The sequence below is a fragment of the Brienomyrus brachyistius genome, unplaced genomic scaffold (genome assembly GCF_023856365.1).
Source record: "Brienomyrus brachyistius isolate T26 unplaced genomic scaffold, BBRACH_0.4 scaffold58, whole genome shotgun sequence".
In the NCBI taxonomy this organism is placed as follows: Eukaryota; Metazoa; Chordata; class Actinopteri; order Osteoglossiformes; family Mormyridae; genus Brienomyrus; species Brienomyrus brachyistius.
This window is the reverse complement of record NW_026042333.1, coordinates 1,250,747-1,267,945: the sequence shown is the minus strand read 5'-3', so window position 1 is coordinate 1,267,945 and position 17,199 is coordinate 1,250,747. Positions and strand designations below refer to the sequence as shown.

Sequence of the window (17,199 nt, the reverse complement as noted above, 5' to 3'; positions counted from 1 at the left end):
CATGACCTTTTACCACATGTAGATTCCTTTCATCTCCACCACTCAGTCTGGGTGCTTAGCTATTTTTTATAAAGCAGTCAGTCTAATTGCTGGAACAATGCTGCACAATAGACTTTTATTGTTTTTAATGTAACAGGATCTGCAATGTGTTTCCACTGGCTGCATTGTTATTTGTTTGACCGTGACAAGTAAATGTTTACCGGGCTTAATTTGTATACATCGATATTCAACAGTCTTACGCACTGTTTTATAAATAAGACCCCTGGGGCCTCTTGTATAACGCCTTGCGTAGAATTGCCACTAAAACATGGCCTACAGACAAAACCAGAAATGTGCTTACGCAAACAAAAAAAATCACATGCGCCGAACCGCGTGTAAGCAGACGTGTGCGCCTATTTGAATATGCAAATCGGTATAAATAGCCCCAAAAGTTGCACTGTGCCTGAGATTAAAAAGAAGCGGTGAGATATTAAAGTTGATGTGAGACGGTGAGCTGCAGCCCACCCTCAGAGTGAAGGTGGCTTTATGGGACTTGAGCCCACCCACTGGAGGAGGTAGGGGAATGCTGGAGCTCACGCAGTTTGAGCTGAGATTATCGGGGAGACGCTTAGAGCAGGCGTTTTGTTAGTGGGTGAGGGGTATTCCCACATCACCGTGGGTGAGGGGGAGGCTTCTCTCCCCACTTACCATTATCCGTACTTGTTTAATAAATATTTTGCATGTTTAATAAGACAAACGAGCAGGTCAGAGATGCAGTGTTACCGTTTATTCTGTTTCAGACAAGATGACCCCCCCCGCCCCCCGTGAAAGGGACGCGACTCAAGGCGGTGGCGGTGCTGCATCTTCGGCCGCCGGCTCCTGTGCCTCAGAGACCGAGGGGCGCCCATCTGGCCGTGTGCTGATGGGCGCTGTTCTGGAGTCACAGAATGCAACATGAAATGCGTTCTCTGCATTTAATCCATATATGACATAATGACATTGCTGGGAGCTGAGCAGCAGTGCTTGTGGGGAGGGGATACCTTGCTCAAGTACCTCAGCAGTGATTGGGGGATTCAAACCAACAACCTTTTAATCACAATTGCTCTTCCCTAACCATTAGGCCACCGCTGCCCCAGAAATGACAGGCTGCATAGCAGGGAACAGTTTCAATCCACCGACCTCAATCCACCAGCATTCTTCTGCTGTACCATTCCGCTGTGGATAGTAGATGCTGTAAGAGATGTGGCCAGTGGACTAAGGAGTATTGTGATATTTTGCGACATTGATCGCAAATTAAATGAATTGGTTAAAAAAAACTAAATGGCACATCGGTCCGCCTGTTTTTACGTTCTGTCAATTACATTCAAAAGAAGTTCCCTTGCTGCCTGATTTTCTGAACATTTGGTGGGTCAGGGCCATACTGCATCTCTTCATGTAAGCCGCAATTATGCAGCACGCTGCATGCTTGCGCAATGCGACTGGCTTTCTGTGGCCCATAGGGCAGCGCTCCATCAGTCTTACCCAGGCAGCGCCAACGGACCTTAAGCTGCCCTACAGTAGGTTCTACCAGCGCCCGAGAGTGGAGGTCAATTATAATATTAAATTACAGAGAAACCAGCCCATTTCTGAGTTTTTTCCCACCACTACAATTTCTCAGAATAGAGACGCATCACAGATAATTAATAGAAGGGAAGTGCTTTCTATTTACATAAGCAAATTAATTCTCTGAAGCAGCCTTTATAGCAGCATGCGTGCAGTCAGCCGCTCCGAATCTATTTGGGAAACCGGACGTTGTCGCGAATTGCACTTTGATGTTTGCCTATTCAACCACAGCGTAAGGAAATCTTGTTACGTGGATGAGGAGCGGATATTACCGTCCCATACGGCTGGCAAGCTGCGACTCAGTGAGGACGGAGAAATACCCGATCGGCCTCCCAGTTTACGTCGAAAAGCTCCTGCAGGCTCCAGTTCGGCACACAGCTCCAAGAGGGTAGCTCTTGGAAATCTAAAGAAGCCAGTCATCATTATGGGACATGACATCAGCATATAGATAAATAAATAAATACGCAGCCTCTTCTAATTCTTCCATTTGCGATCTAACAACGCTAAAACAGCCATGGTAGTTGGAATAGTTCAGCCATTCTGTCCACCATTTTATAGCTACAGATTGTGATGTCCTGTTCCGAATTTTGTTGCTATAAATAAAACGCTGTGAACACTGAGTAATGAAGTCTGTTGGCAGACATGACCTTGGTTTCTTCATAATTTTAACACGGAAACAATGTTGTTTACACACAAACTGACTTGCCGGAAAAAAACATTAACCAGTCAGGCTTCACGTGCGCTCGATGGCTTTTTCCAAATCGCAGAAACGACAGAAAATCAGGTACAATCTGTCCCGGTCCCATTAATTAATTTTGGTGTATTTGATGAACCCTGCATCATTAATGCGAATACAAAACCGAAAGGGAAACCAGACAACAGTAGCACTGATTTGACCGAGCAGATATCAAATGCGCCTGGTGTTAGGCCAGGTTTACTTGTCATGCATCAATGCGCGTGAGCGTGCATTTTTGTTCATACGCACCATTGATACGTGAGGCCCCTGGTGTCAAAAGTAGGCCTACTTGCCTAGAAAGTATAATACATTTAAATCAAGTGTTATGACAAAATGAAACCCATCCTTTAAAATTCATTGTAAGATATATAGTGCAGTGCAAGAAGGAAATCTGAGTTGCATATTTTCTTTTTATTCAGAAAAAGCAAAGAAACTTCATGGGTTTGATGGCACACATTAGTAAAATCATGCTTTTATCCAGTGGGAAATAAAACATCGATTTACAAACATCAAACTATAACAATAATAACAGCAGCAATAACAATCATAGTAATAGTAGTAGTTACTTTACACCGGAGAAACATACAGCCCTAGAGCTCTGGAAAAAAAACGTACATTTTTAAATCATGGTTTAATTGTGGTTTTGCTGGCAAAAGGCTACGCTGAGCAACAGGATGCTTTCGGGTTCAAAGGCAGCAGTACACAAGAATACGGTGAAGCGGGAGACACTGGGAACGACCAGAAACCCGCCAGGTAAAAGGCGGAGGCGATTTTCTAATGCCAGAGATGACCGTTAATTTATCTACCAGTTTCTTACTAATCGTAGGATGGCATCAAGTAACTTTCCAAATGAATGGGAAACATTAAGTGCAGGTGTGAAGTGCACTGCTGGGACAGTTCGTATCAGGCTGCTAGAAGCAGGACTGAAGTCCCGTAAAGCAACGAAGGAGCCCTTCATTAATGAGAAGCAGGGAAGAGCCAGGTTGGAGTTTACAAAAACGAAGTATATCTTACACAGAAGCATAGCCATAAACTGAGAAATTAGTGAAACTAAATATTTTGCTGTGGTCCTTTTTTCCCACAGCTGTATTTTCAGATACAGTCCCGTTTCCACATCTGTGTGTATTCTGAGAAAGTGAGTAAACGTGGCCCGCTGTCTGCCAGTTTTAAACTATTCCCTGCTCTTTTTCATCTGAAGACAGGGCAAACATCAGCGCAAGAAGATCCGCCGAGACTAGCGAGTTTCAGTGCGAGCCATCAACAACGTCAATTTTGTCGCCATGGCAACAGCTCGCAGCACGGGACGCCCCCTTAATGGGATATGTGTATCCCCTGTTAGACAGTCAGCTAGAACGGGAGATGAAAATCATGACTCTTTTCATTCATTCATTCATTCGCTATGATTTGTTCACTCCTGACACGCCCCGTCATATGTTTACATTTATTTTTTTGACGTTTATGTTGACGCTTTTGTTAACACTTGATGTCAATTTAATTATATTAATCATACTGACTTTCTCATGCGTTCCATTCTAACGTATAACGTTCAATATAAAGCAAAAGTGGGGGCAGGGACAGCACTTTACAGGGGCTCTTGAATACGTAAAATCGTACTAACGCCCCACCCCCCCACCACCGCAAATTTAACTGTGGGGACACTGGGTGGGGTTCCTTGTATATTACGTTAAGAGGCCCAAAATTTCCAGCCACGCCCCTGCTTGGAGACTATACCTGTAGCTTGCGTTGTCTTTCGTTTCCCTCTTGTGGCTGCAACTGGAAGCTTCGCCTGTTAATTCTCGCAGTGAGACACTCGCCCAAATTCTAATCATTTACTTCAGTCTACTTCGAAATATATCTATATGTTTATCTAGCTATTCAGAATCATAAATACATGCCATCTAAATGCCAGGAAGCAGGCAATTAATGTAGCACATGATGGCATTTTCTTAATTTTTAAATGGTTATTCTTAATTTTATTAATAATAATAATACGAATAACAATAATAGAAACACAACTTAATGTTAAGAATAAATAAAAATTAAGTATAAATAATATGCTATTTTATTTATTCTTAATATCACCACGCCAACACTCTGTTCTTGAACAGAGATCAGATTCCACGCCAATGTACCCGAGTCCACCCAGTTAATTTCATTGAAACCTAACCGAGTAATAAGTTCATTACGGTCAGCTGTAGACACTGGCTTTTCGATCTGAGAGGCGTTCCACGAAGCGAGTTTACAGGCTTAACGAGGTTTCAACACCAAAGCCCTTGTATACAGACCGCCACGGCAATGGGTGCCGACGATAAAATTCGCCGAGGGGTGGCATTATACAAATATCAAAGGACGATTCTTAGTTTAGGTACAGTAGTTAGCACTGTTGCCTCACACCTCTGGGATCCAGGTTCGAGTCTCCGCCTGGGTTACATGTGTGTGGAGTTTGCATGTTCTCCCCATGTCGTCGTGGGGTTTCCTCCGGGTACTCCGGTTTCCCCCCACAGTCCAAAAACATGCTGAGGCTAATTGGAGTTGCTAAATTGCCCATAGGAGTGCAGGCGTGAGTGAATGGTGTGTGAGTGTGCCCTGCGATGGGCTGGCCCCCCATCCTGGGTTGTTCCCTGCCTCGTGCCCATTGCTTCCGGGATAGGCTCCGGACCCCCCGCGACCCAGTAGGATAAGCGGTTTGGAAATTGAATGGATGGATGGATTCTTAGTTTACAATGCATACATCGCCCCTTTTACGCGAACGAGCAGACTCCCAGCAATCCCAAACCAAGTGATTACACAACCAACATCGCAGCACCATTTAAAGCCGACTGCGGAAAGCAGGTTTATTTAACACGGCTGTCCCGTTAACTCCGGTGTAGGAGTTATGTAGGACTCGCGTCATAGTACACCCCAGCACTCATGCAAGAAATTGAATAAACTTGATATTATTTTCATCTAACTTTGTAGAGGACTCCTTATGTGTCATGGTAGACAAATATCTCTATACGACTATACAACTATCTAATAGTAATTTGTGCGCTCGAGTTACTAAACAATGCTCTCGAAAGCACGAATTGGTGACTCGAGAGCACGAAATACTAATTACCATAGCCTAAGGGGCTCCAATTTTTTTTATCAAGTTAATTGCATAGAATACCTAAGTGCTTAAAAATTAAGAATAATATAAGAACAAGATATTTTGGCTGAACAAAGCCACGCAGAGGTAAATGACGGGGTTCAGCTACGAACGTTACGTTATCTTGGTATCCGGCTACCGACCAACGAAATTCGTAGCGCTTCACTGAAAACTTTCTTCTCTGATTATGTAAACAGGGGGCCGGCTTTGTATCTAGTGCGAATCTTGTCTCAGTTTTCACTCGCATGTCCAAATGACGGATTATGTTGCTTAATCCATTTGTGGAGCTTTGGCAGCTAAATAACTGCTTATGTCTGTAGGATGACAGTTTGTTGTTTTTAGTTTCTAGGAAGGAAACAGCAGATTATTGCAAGCTAGGAATGGAAATAGCTCCATGGATCATAAAAGGGTCCCTCAAGAAAGGTGAAATGAGCCCTAAAAATGTGAAACATATTTGGATTGGTTTGGGTGGGGGATATGATATGCTCAGAATCTCAAACGGCACCTCTAATTCGGCCATGTGCTGGCGGTCGAATTCCTGTGCTTATCCCAGTGTAGCCCAGAAGAAATTAAACTGCCATTAGATGAATAGAATAAAGCTTCAACCTGTTTAATAAATGAAATAAAACCAAGTCCATGAGCCCCCCCTCCCCCCCGCTTTGTGTGTCTCAAAGCAGAGCATGATTGGATACACATCCCAATACATCAGCCTTCGTATCCGTGCAAGGAGCAAAAAAAAATTCATTCAAGAAACATGTTCAAAAACATTCAATAAAAGGCATCATCATATTATATGTCTCCTAGTCTGTGGTGGGAGTCTGGGACACATCTATCAGTGAGGATGAAGGTATACGATCGCACCAGAGTCTTCCAGTCTCTTCAAAGCCTTTGCCTCGTAGGAGACGTCATGACCAGAATTCTGGGGAAAAAAAGTACACGTCACAAACCACGCATTATCGCAAGATGGATGAACGGAGTATGGAGATAAACATATCTAATACTGACTACGCCAAAAACAGATTCACATGCTCATTTTAATAGTTATATATTTAAATATACATACAATATATACAATATATACACACACCAATCTAATCTAATCCATTTCAGTGTTTCCGCAACCATTATATTACGGGGGGCACCTCCCACTCCCCCTTGAAGGTCAAGGTCAAGTTATGTTATTTAAATTATTTACACAACAGCTTGTCATTTTTTGTCTCTACACAGTCGTGCGTGTACAATTGTACTCTGCTCTCTGTATCACACCCGGCACAGGGGAGCACAGTCCCACCAGCGGACAGAGAGCGCGTGTCGGAAAACGTCGCATTTGCCAGTTAATTTAATTGTCCGTGCCCCCCCCCTCCACCAAAAAAAAATAAAAAATAGCTGTAAACCTAGGGGAAACGCTAATATATATAATAAAATGCCTGGCCTTCATGAAAGAAAGTGTCACCTTCATAGACTTCATAACAGTTTTTCCAAAGTAGTGGGTTGGGGCCGTCAGGTTTTGTATTGGTGGATAGCCGAACCCTGCGATGTGAACCATGTCGCAGTAATTCAAGGCCACGTAGATCGCCAGAATCCCTGTGGTTGGCCGGAGAGAGAACTGCACAGAAAAGGAGGACTGAATGTACCAGCAGATGCGGCACACGTGTCACCCGACGGGGGGGGGGGGGGGGGGGGGGGGTGGGGGGACACCAGCCTTGCAAACGACATAGAATTTATCACCCTCCATCTGAAACGACAGCCCTTCAAACTGAATGCATAACAATTGCACAATGCTTTATATCCGATCTCCTCAAACAGTTAAAGAAAATCCCGTTAGCATTTTAAGAAGACACAGTAATGTCTGAGGCAGTCTAAAGAAATGTTTAAAGCTATTTATCTGGGTTTTTTTCCGGCAAGTGCACATCTGCTCAGAACGAAAAATACCCATTTTAACATGCAAATTAAGAGTTACACTATAATAATCAGTAAAAATTTCTTCTGCTCTCCAAAAAGTTACTGATATCTCGACGGATGGCTAGATGAACACCACGTTGGTTCCCAGACCTCTCCTCGGAAGAACCTCAGCCATTCCATGTATTTATTAAATTTCACCACCAACACATTTAATTACCTTAATTAGTTAAAAAGCCAATGAGATATCGATTAGCTATATAAGGTGTGCTGGTGGTCTAGTCAAAAAAAAATATATGGATGTATTGTGTGGTCGCCGGAAATAATGGAGACGTCAGCAGAGGTTTTGAAACGGCTCATTTAAACATTTTCTTTGGCTGTCTAATAATTTTGCACAGTACTGTATAGGTAGTAATTAAAACAAATCATTGAATTAAAGCGATTTTTTCTGTGCCAGACACATAAGGCTGAATGCATTGATTACACAGAGGAGCGGGCTTATGGCAATGGAGGTTAATTACAGCTTTGTCAAACCTATCAATTAGCAACTTAAACTGTTAAGATCTTCCCAACCTATAAATGCTTTAGCTCACGTCAGACATTTGAAAACCTGTGAAGGAGAATTTCAGTTTTACTTTCTTATGAACCCAAAATGGTTAATTATATGGCCACAAAAATCTGGCTTTTGAGTGGCTTTTTGTGTTGGGTGTAACGCTTGAGGGTAAATTCTCTTCATTCAAGAGAGAAGTGGTCACGTTTGTCCGTCACTGGACGCACTTCTGGAGACAGTCGGAAATCTTAGAAAGACAGGGAAATAGCCAATAATAATGTCACAGAGCTTGAAGAGGCGCCCTTACATCCTTCGTCTTCGATCGGAACCTGGCCTGGAGCAGCTGAGCGGCTGTGTTGCGCATGAAGAAGGGGTCCAGGATACGCAAATTACTTCTGTTAGCCAGCCACATCAGAGGCGGAGACTTCCAGAAGCCTTTCCTGGACTGAAAAACCAAACATGGACATGTCAGTGGCTCTCCGGCAGTCAAAAAGGATTACATCAGGATTACATCATCATTGTCCCAGTGTATTAAATACTGGGTACCCTCTTCTCGTCAAACAGGATGTTCCTAAGCCAGATCAGGTCCATTGGCTTGAAGGGTATGACCACCATGAGGGTGTCTGCTTCGTTGTCAACACTGGGGTTTTGGGACGCCGACTCGGGGTAGAAGAAGCGCATGGTGGTCTTGTTGCCTACATCCTTCTCGAAACCTCTCACGGGAGCATCGTTGATCCTGGGAAAAAAAAAAAGCAGATATGAGGGGGACCATTTTAGGAAAATGTCTCAGCTGTAAAAGGGACAAATAATCCAGTGTGGGACTGTGAGAGTCCCATTCTGTCACAGCAGCTTTGAAGCCACACGGACGAGTCCTACAGCAGACAAAGAGCTCTGTCAAGGGGCTAATATCCATCAATGTGGCTCATTATACAACAAAGTTGCTCAGCCTTTCACCTCATTGTTTAAGGCCTGAAGGATTTTTCAGCAAGATGCGGAGAGCGTTTATCGCACGGTTCAATTCAGCCTGCCCCAAGATTCATTCGCGGGGAACAGAAACTACACACTCACGCTCCCTTCCCTCCAAAGATTTGTGCTTTTCATTCTTCTGCGCTTGTCCTCTGAAATTTTACTCTGGCCAGTAAGAGTCAGTGACACATGTAAGGTCGTGATGTAAGGAAGAATATGATTGGCTGGAAACTAAACCTGGGACTGAAAGTATATGCCTACAGAGAACGAAGGACTGAGAGTCTCTAGTTTAGTTCTGAACGAGAGACCCGAAGGGATGAACCAGTCGTTGAACGAGAGACTCAGATACCGAACAAGGGAGCCGTACCTCGATCATGACTGAAATACACCATCTTCTGGTGTAGTGTATAGCCTACATATGCAGTGATTTGATTTTTAGAGATGCATCATTTTCACAATTTAAATGGTTGTTAACCAAGGTTTGTTAGCGTTGCTAGCTGTTAGGGTTGCGTTAAACATGAGTAGGTACAATGTTGAGAGACTATGATTCGATATCACATACTCCTTTTCTCCCATGACGTATTGGTTGCTGTTTTAGCATTAATCTTTAGCATTTTTTGGGAGTATATTTTGACATATCTTTGTCAAATCTTTTAGGTGAACTATTGAAAAAGGACCTTTTGTGACAGTGTTTTGTAGATTTGCAGCATTGAATTGTTAAGAGAACAATGTACGAGTTGTATAACTGACAGATCATGATGTTGACCGACCACCGTGACCCTGCGTACACACACACACACACACGCACACGCACACGCGCACGCACACACACACACACGCGCGCACACACACACACACACTCGCTCTCTTTTACCTGATCACCACATCATAGTGGTTGATGGTGTCCCCCAGGGAGGTGCCCTTGATTCCATACCCATTCCCAACTACTACGCAGCTTCTGCAGTCCAGTCTGCGGACAGATTAAAAATCCATTCAATCTCCGTCCAATATCCCCCCACAATGCAGAGTGAATACCTGCTGTCAACCTACTGGCCATTTTACTGGGCTGTATATAAGAACATTTTCAGAATGAATAAAACCACCAGTACACCAGTACCAGTACATGGAGCTTCTTGCGACGGACTGGTATCCCTGTGCCTGATAGTGGTTTAAAAGCTGGATGGATTGGTAATTACAAGCTTTCACCCAGGTGTAGCCGTACAAAGATTAATGCACAGTGCAGTAATGTTAAAACACAGGCAGGGGCGCAACTAATTATTATTTAGGGGATATGCAACAACAATTTTGGCGCCCCCCTCCAAAAAGAAGGTATAAAAAAATGCCCGTTTTACAGTTCACTTACTGACGTTTAAACACTCACATATTGTGTATATATATATATATATATATATATATATATATATATATATATATATATATATATATATAGCCCTAGTTTCAACGTACATTAGTTCATAGTGTCGTCGTGACTTGTCGTATCACTTCCATCCGACTTTCAGTCAGCCATGTTAGCCAGCTATCCATGAACGCTGATTACACGATCAGCTGCTAGTCCGAGCGACGTTAACGACACGTTTCATTCACGATGCACGCACCACACTTTAATCAATTTGACAAACGGCTTCTTAATCCTTGCCTATAGCCTGTGTGCATCAGCAAGAAATCGCAATGCAGTTTCTGCTTGCCTAACCCAAGTAAGCTATAGCCAGCAGCAGCCCCATATGGCCGAGTTTTCTGTGACGCTCATAGCCTGATCACCGGGCACAAGCTCACACACAAGTGACATTTGTTTCCATCACAGTTCATACCTGTTGCTGTCTTTCACCCGCATCAGCATTTTTGGCGCATCCCTCCGCATGCCTCCCCCTTTTCTTTTTTTCTCTTTCTGCCTTGAGCACCCGATAACTTTTTTGCTCTCTCCATCCTGCCGCAAGTAGACGCCCCACCACGTCAATGAGCGACAGGCTGCTAACGCTCTGGCTACTACTAAATAGACGCTCAGCAGCGTCCCCCCCCAAGCAGTGAGGAAAGTAACGGAGACGGTGCCCGTCGCAACAAATAACATCACTGCTCGTAACATCTACTGCCAGTGGCTAAGCCTTACGTTTCTTAAACGTTTTAAAACGTAGATGTCAATTAATTTTTTTTGTCCTGTCCTGCTCTTGTTTTGGCGCCCCCATATGCACCGCATATACTGCATACCCCATTTTTAAGCCACTGAACACAGGTAACAGTACCAGGACCGCTGCTAATGTCAAATCAGGGGATTAGCCAGTTAACTACTGAGCAGTGAGTCTCAGGTTACGCTTGGTAGGACTTACCTGTTTGAATTTTCAGGCATGTCAAAGCTCGACATAGCGCTCAAAATCATCTTCAGCGTGTCCTCTGGGGGAGTGCAGATAATGGTGCATTGTGAATATATATCATAGAGCATTGATACGTAATCTTTAACTTGTGTTCCTCCAACACCATGGTGCGGATCAGACACGGATAACGTAACTCCACGCGTCAGAGATGTATTCAAATACAGCTCGAGGAACGAGATTTTCGATTAAAAAGGTAATAGGACTGAACGGGGAAGGCATTATGAGTCTTCCTTCAAACCGGCGTGAATTTGACGAAAGGGACGCGGCACGTACCACTGTGCTCCGTGCCGTAAGGCAGCGGTAAACTGGAAGGAATGTACCTCCAGATGAAGTCATTCAGCCTCAAGAAGAGACGCGTGTTTCTGCCTGTTCTGCAAACGCATGCAGGTGAGAGAACAGAATAAAGCGACATCAGTGACTGGCTTGAATCAAAAATCTTTGTCTCTCCCTCAGTTTAGTGACAATTATATTACATTTTGAATCGTGGGAGGATTAGAATTTAATTTCTGAGAAATACGTTATTTAGTTTAGGGACGTTTTTTATTCATGGATGTAAATGCAGTAATACCACCTCATAAAAGTAGTAACTGTACTACAAATTACTGATTTTTTTTTTCCAAAGGAAAAAAGCAAAGAAATAACTGAATATTACTGATGCATCAAAATTATTAGAATGTACCCCTTAGCTGTTTCATTTATTAGATCTTATTTTCAAGTTTTTCAAAGGCTATAATTAGGCCTACGTTTACAGATTGTGCTCATTTTTTTTGTAAGACTCTCTAATGTGTTTCAGGCCAAATAAAATGTCTACTTCATTAATAAAAAAATAACGGAATCAAACATTCATCCATTTTCTAAACCGCTTATCCTACTGGGTCGTGGGGGGTCCAGAGCCTATCCCGGAAGCAATGGGCACGAGGCAGGGAACAACCCAGGATGGGGGGCCAGCCCATCGCAGGGCACACTCACACACCATTCACTCACACATGCAATCCTACGGGTAATTTACCAACTCCAATTAGCCTCAGTTTTTGGACTGTGGGAGGAAACCGGAGTACCCTGAGGAAACCCCACGACGACATGGGGAGAACATGCAAACTCCGCACACATGTCCCAGAGGTGTGAGGCAACAGTGCTAACCACTGTGCTAACCACCCGGAATCTAACAGAGACAGCACATTTAGACCCACTTTCTTTTGTGAGTAGTACTTCTCTATGCTTCCTCATCTCCTAGGATTTGTTACTGAAATCTTTCAACAACCAATCGCTACACCAGTGCCCCTTGTTGGTCGTAGGCCTGAACTGCAACAAGAATGTACCGATCTCAGGTTAATCACAAGTGTAGCCGCGAAATGTTAGTGTTCAGGCTGAGGAAAAGGACGCCAATCAGGCTAGCCAGCCACATCTGCACTTACTTGAAGCCCGTGCTGTTCCATGAGGTGCTGACACACTTCACAGTTCTGTGGAGGTTCGCATATGCTGATTCCACATCGCTGAAAGAAAAAGATCAGCACCCAAGCGCCATGTTATTCTTCTGCATCTCCAGATGTCACGCCCCGCTCGTCCGCTCCTCCCGTGTGCCACGCCCCCTCGGTAACCTCGTGTGGAACCCCTCTTGTCATCAGCAGTTTCCTGTCATTTTCATTTAGTCCTGTGTATTTAATTCCGCGTTCAAGTCTGCTTTTCCCAGTCCGGTCATTGACGCTGTGAACAGTATGTACCTTGCCTTGTCGTTCCTCTCGATTAAACCCCGTATATCCTGAATCTCTTCGCGAGCAGGAGGAATTCCGGAGAATCAGGATCCGGGAGACGGATTTTTAATTAACAGCATCAATGACCGGACTGTGGGAACATAAGCCAGTAACCCCACTTCGTAGTACAGGCCCCAGGGGTCTGACAACAAGCAAGCGCAAAAACTGCTAATGAACTATACCACAAGCTTTAAATGTGATTTTAAATGATAATAATTTAGCGATTCCAAACTTGCGGTGCCATCTTAATTTAAAGTAAAAAAAAAATAAAACATTTATGACAAAGTATATTAATATAAACTAGGTCTACCCAAATCGAAGTAGGTATCACAGTCAAAATTGTATTTATTGCATTCCGTTCCGTTCCGTTAATCGGATGGAACAAAATCTGGTAAATACTGAGATTGTCAGAAAATGTCACTTTTGGTAATCGTGATGCTTTTAGCCCCAAAACAAAGATGAGGGTTGGTATACCTTACCTTTGGAATATGACGTTAAATGATGTGATGAAGGTAACACAGAGAACCAAAATGGTAAAGCCTGCTGTAGTGGTGTGGTAGAAACAAAGAAATAAAAATCACATACAAGCTGTGAAGATACGACAGTGATCGAACTGCGTAAAACAATTGAATCTCGTTGATGAACTTGCTCCTATGGCCAACTTCCATTTGCTTAGGAAGAATAACAAGCTTATTGTGCTAATTTGAGCCGGGTGAGTTTTTCGAAGCTTATAGAACTTATAGAATAGAATTTTCTAAGGAGCATTAGGAAGGCTGCGGTAAACTAACCCCCGATTTGCATAAATATAAATACTGCAGCACCTGCACTCATTTGTAGCTGTGCCAGTGGGAATAAAATTGATCATCGATTGCAAAAGCCACCGTTTTCCGAGATACGGAGATTTGCACTGTTGTCGATAGTGTTTTGTTTATAATTGTCATCAAAATAAGTTGACATAATTTGTATTTTTTTTTCCATAATAACTGTGGCCATGTCAAGAGTAGTAAAACAGCATTAGAAAAGAATACATTTTTTTGTCGCATACTACTCCATAATGAAATTTATAGCCTAATGACACATTCAAGGCCAAAACGTTGAGGAAACAAAGCCCGCCGTGAATGTATTTTTGCAAGTTAAAATGTATTTTCGTCACTCTTCACCAGGTATAGGACAAACCGTATTTGGACGAAGCTGGCAAACTGGCGTGCCGATTTATTTCATTTTCCGCGGATCGAAGAGTTTCAACAGGTGGTAGCAGAACGGCGTTTAATACGATGCATCTAATGAGGCACTTACAGATGCTTCTGAAACATCATAAGGAAGAATACCTGGAAATCGCCAGGCTTCTCCGTTATCGTGAACCAGGTAAACTGGATCCACCAGCACATTCCACAATACTTAAAGCGTGCAGGTGTGGGATTCTTGGAAGGAATCACTGATTCAGTGAAAAGCCGAGTAACCAGACAAGTTATTTCGGCTCAATTGCTTCTGTTCTCAGCAAAGTGATCACTGATTTTTCACAGTGATACTGCTACTGAGATTGGACTAGGTCAGGGGTGGCCAGTCTTATCCTTAAAGGGCCGGTGTGTCTGCAGGTTTTTAGGATAACCTTTAGGTCAGCTGTTCAATCCCAGGTGTGAGGACTCTTCAGCCAATCAGTCCTCTAATTAGTAATCTAATTAGGGAGTTGCAAGGAAAACCCACATACACACCGGCCCTTTACGGATCAGATTGGAAACCACTGGGCTAGGGCAGATCATGAGTCATGTGACCTGGTAATGGGGTGTTTGGGGTCTTTCACACATCAGACCCCCTCACCTAGGCGACCTAGCTGAGGGTGATTGCGTCAGTTGTGTGAACTTGAAAACGCAAGTTCAATTGCTGCTTTAAAGATTTAAATAAATTCTGTTTGGATTTACTAATTATTTTAACTCATCATTTTACGTCTCTTTTAGCTTTCAGTCGCATTATGTAAGTGAATTTTACCGGTAAGAATTTACTTTCTTAATAAGGCTACATTGCACCATCATAAACCCTTCATGACAGCCGACATAACTTTACAAAAGCATTTATGAAGATTCGTTCCAACTTTTGTAGCGGTCATTAATACTGACGTTGGCAACTCCTGTGTCAAATTGACTGCCGGTCAAATTCATACAGCAAAATCAATTGCTCATCAATAACCGTATCTAAGGGATTTTCCTGGTCACGGAACACTCTTTTTGGGATGTGTTCATTTTCGCTGAGGTCTATTGTGCAACCATTGAGGGATTCCTTAAGTATAAGACCAAGATAAGGAGGAAAAACGAAAATACTTAAGACAATATTTTAAGGAAACCTTGAGGAGGAGACTTAAAGGTTTTTTTTTGCAACCGACATTATTTTAAGGAGACCTTAACTCGGACTTCAAGGAAAATTTTAACTTAAGCTGTTTTGTGCAACCGGCCCCTGGATCTTGGTCTTTATCCAGGAGACTCGCAATCCCAGACACTCAGACTCCTCTCTCAGTCTCTCAAGAGCCCCTATCAGAGCCTCCATTCACTCCACGAAGATCACAGTATCATCGGCAAAGTCAAGATCAGTAAAACTTTATTCACCAACGGATGCCCCACAGCCGCTGGAACCCATGACCCTGATCAACACAAGCATTTTACAGAGCAGGAACAAGAACACACCACTGGTGAACCCCAGCATCTACTGGTAAGAACGCGGAGGTTCTCCCTCCATTCTGACAGAGCACTTACCGTACCAGTGTACAGGACGGCCGTGACATCCAGATTCTACTGGGGAATCTCGTGAAATCTCAGGATGTCCCATAGGGCAACTCGATCAATTCGAGTCAAACACTTCACGAAAATTAACAAAGGTGGCACAGAACCTCTGCCAATATTCACGCTGGCGCTCAATGAGAATGCTCAGTGCCAGGATGCGATCGATGGCAGACTTCTTATGTGTAAAACCAGACAGCTCCGGCCGCTGATATGCAAGCAAGCGATTACGGATCCTGATAAGGATGAGCCCAGCAAATAACTAACAGCACGACTTGTTCATCCTGCACTGGTTTTGGAGTGCTAGCGTAGTTTCACATCAAGCTGCATGTGTCACGTTTAACCTACGAGCTTTTTGCTTCTCATGCTTATTTAGCATGAAGGTCACAGTTCTTCTTATGCAATGTGAAAGCAGCCAAGAGCTACAACAGTTCCCCATAAAGAAGACCCCGGAGCTCGGAGCCAGGAACTAGATTCCTTAACGCTTACCAACTTGTAAGAGCTAATGATCTGGGGGCAAGATATGTCACTGCAGGAAGAAAAAAATTAAAAATAATTCACCTGCTTTGTGTGGTGCTGACATGAAAATTAACATCACGGGTGGTGGCATCTTTTCTCTCCATGCCCTTATAAGTATATAACATATCTTTGCTCTGAGTATTAATTGACAAAAAACGAGTGAATGAAAATGAAATACAATTAAACATGCGTTATTATAACTAAAAATGAAAATTAAGGCGATGGCTAATAAGTCTGGGACATTTTCTGGGTTATTGCACTTTCTTTGTAATTATGTCAATGGGAGGAAACGCACCACAGACACAGGAAGAACATATAAGCTCTGCATGTTCTTCTGGGACGTATCACCCAGACTAATCTGAATGGCCATGGTACGACGGACACAATTCTCTCGACCGTAACGCAGTATGCTCTCACATAAGAGAAACAGAAAGTAAGACCAAACCCATCACAGTGGTGGTTCTTATCACCCGGGGAAACAAAGGAATTCCCACATTCCTCCCAAAGCAATTTGATTGGCTGGGGGGCCTGAGAACTGGTAAGATCAGCAGTTCTCCCGGTCACAGACCCAGACAATGGGACTAGTCCCTACAATAACCAATCACAATATCTGGTCAGAAAATCCAGTCTTCAAAGACATTCCATTACTGGGTTTTAAATATATATTTTTTCCTTTCCTTTTGTCCTGTCCGGCAGCTTTAGCCAGCAGAATCACGGTCTGAATGCACTGCTGTGCCTAAACATGTTTGCTTTACCATGAGGGGATCTATGAACTCTATAAAAGAAATGTTGATCGATTTCTCTTTATTTTATTTATTTATTGCATTTTTTTTAGCACATGTAAAATATTGCACTGGCTGAGCTGGCCGAAGAGGAGGGACAGATTAGGGGGGGAAGAAAAAAGAAAGAAAGAAA

At 43.2% G+C, this 17,199-nt stretch overlaps 1 protein-coding gene across 4 annotated transcripts; it reads right to left on the bottom strand.

The window, feature by feature from the left end:
- Window positions 1–6,076: 6,076 nt before the first annotated feature.
- LOC125724898 (CMP-N-acetylneuraminate-beta-galactosamide-alpha-2,3-sialyltransferase 4-like) lies at window positions 6,077–16,232 on the bottom strand. 4 transcript variants are annotated; one of them, XM_049001348.1, is made up of 10 exons: window positions 15,742–16,228; window positions 13,477–13,540; window positions 12,662–12,739; window positions 11,520–11,617; window positions 11,202–11,265; window positions 9,734–9,829; window positions 8,440–8,629; window positions 8,201–8,338; window positions 6,898–7,050; window positions 6,078–6,363 (listed from the first exon to the last, which is right to left on the bottom strand). In XM_049001348.1, exons 1-10 carry the CDS (start codon window positions 15,812–15,814, stop codon window positions 6,277–6,279), a joined length of 1,041 nt encoding a protein of 346 aa, XP_048857305.1. In that variant the 5' UTR covers window positions 15,815–16,228; the 3' UTR covers window positions 6,078–6,276. The 4 variants fall into 4 exon arrangements, with proteins under 4 accessions (XP_048857308.1, XP_048857305.1, XP_048857306.1 ...); XM_049001349.1 differs by having other exon boundaries at window positions 13,477–13,537; XM_049001351.1 differs by lacking the exons at window positions 11,202–11,265; window positions 11,520–11,617 and having other exon boundaries at window positions 6,077–6,363; window positions 15,742–16,232.
- Between the last annotated feature and the right edge of the window lie 967 nt (window positions 16,233–17,199).

Excerpts from the sequence above, each read along its gene's own strand:
- LOC125724898 (XM_049001348.1), bottom strand. The coding sequence starts at position 15,814 with ATGGGACATCCTGAGATTTCACGAGATTCCCCAGTAGAATCTGGATGT. Across the intron at positions 11,266-11,519 it reads TTACGGCACGGAGCACAGTG|AGGACACGCTGAAGATGATT; the intron begins GTACGTGCCGCG and ends GCACTCCCCCAG. Across the intron at positions 9,830-11,201 it reads ATGCCTGAAAATTCAAACAG|ACTGGACTGCAGAAGCTGCG; the intron begins GTAAGTCCTACC and ends ATCTGTCCGCAG.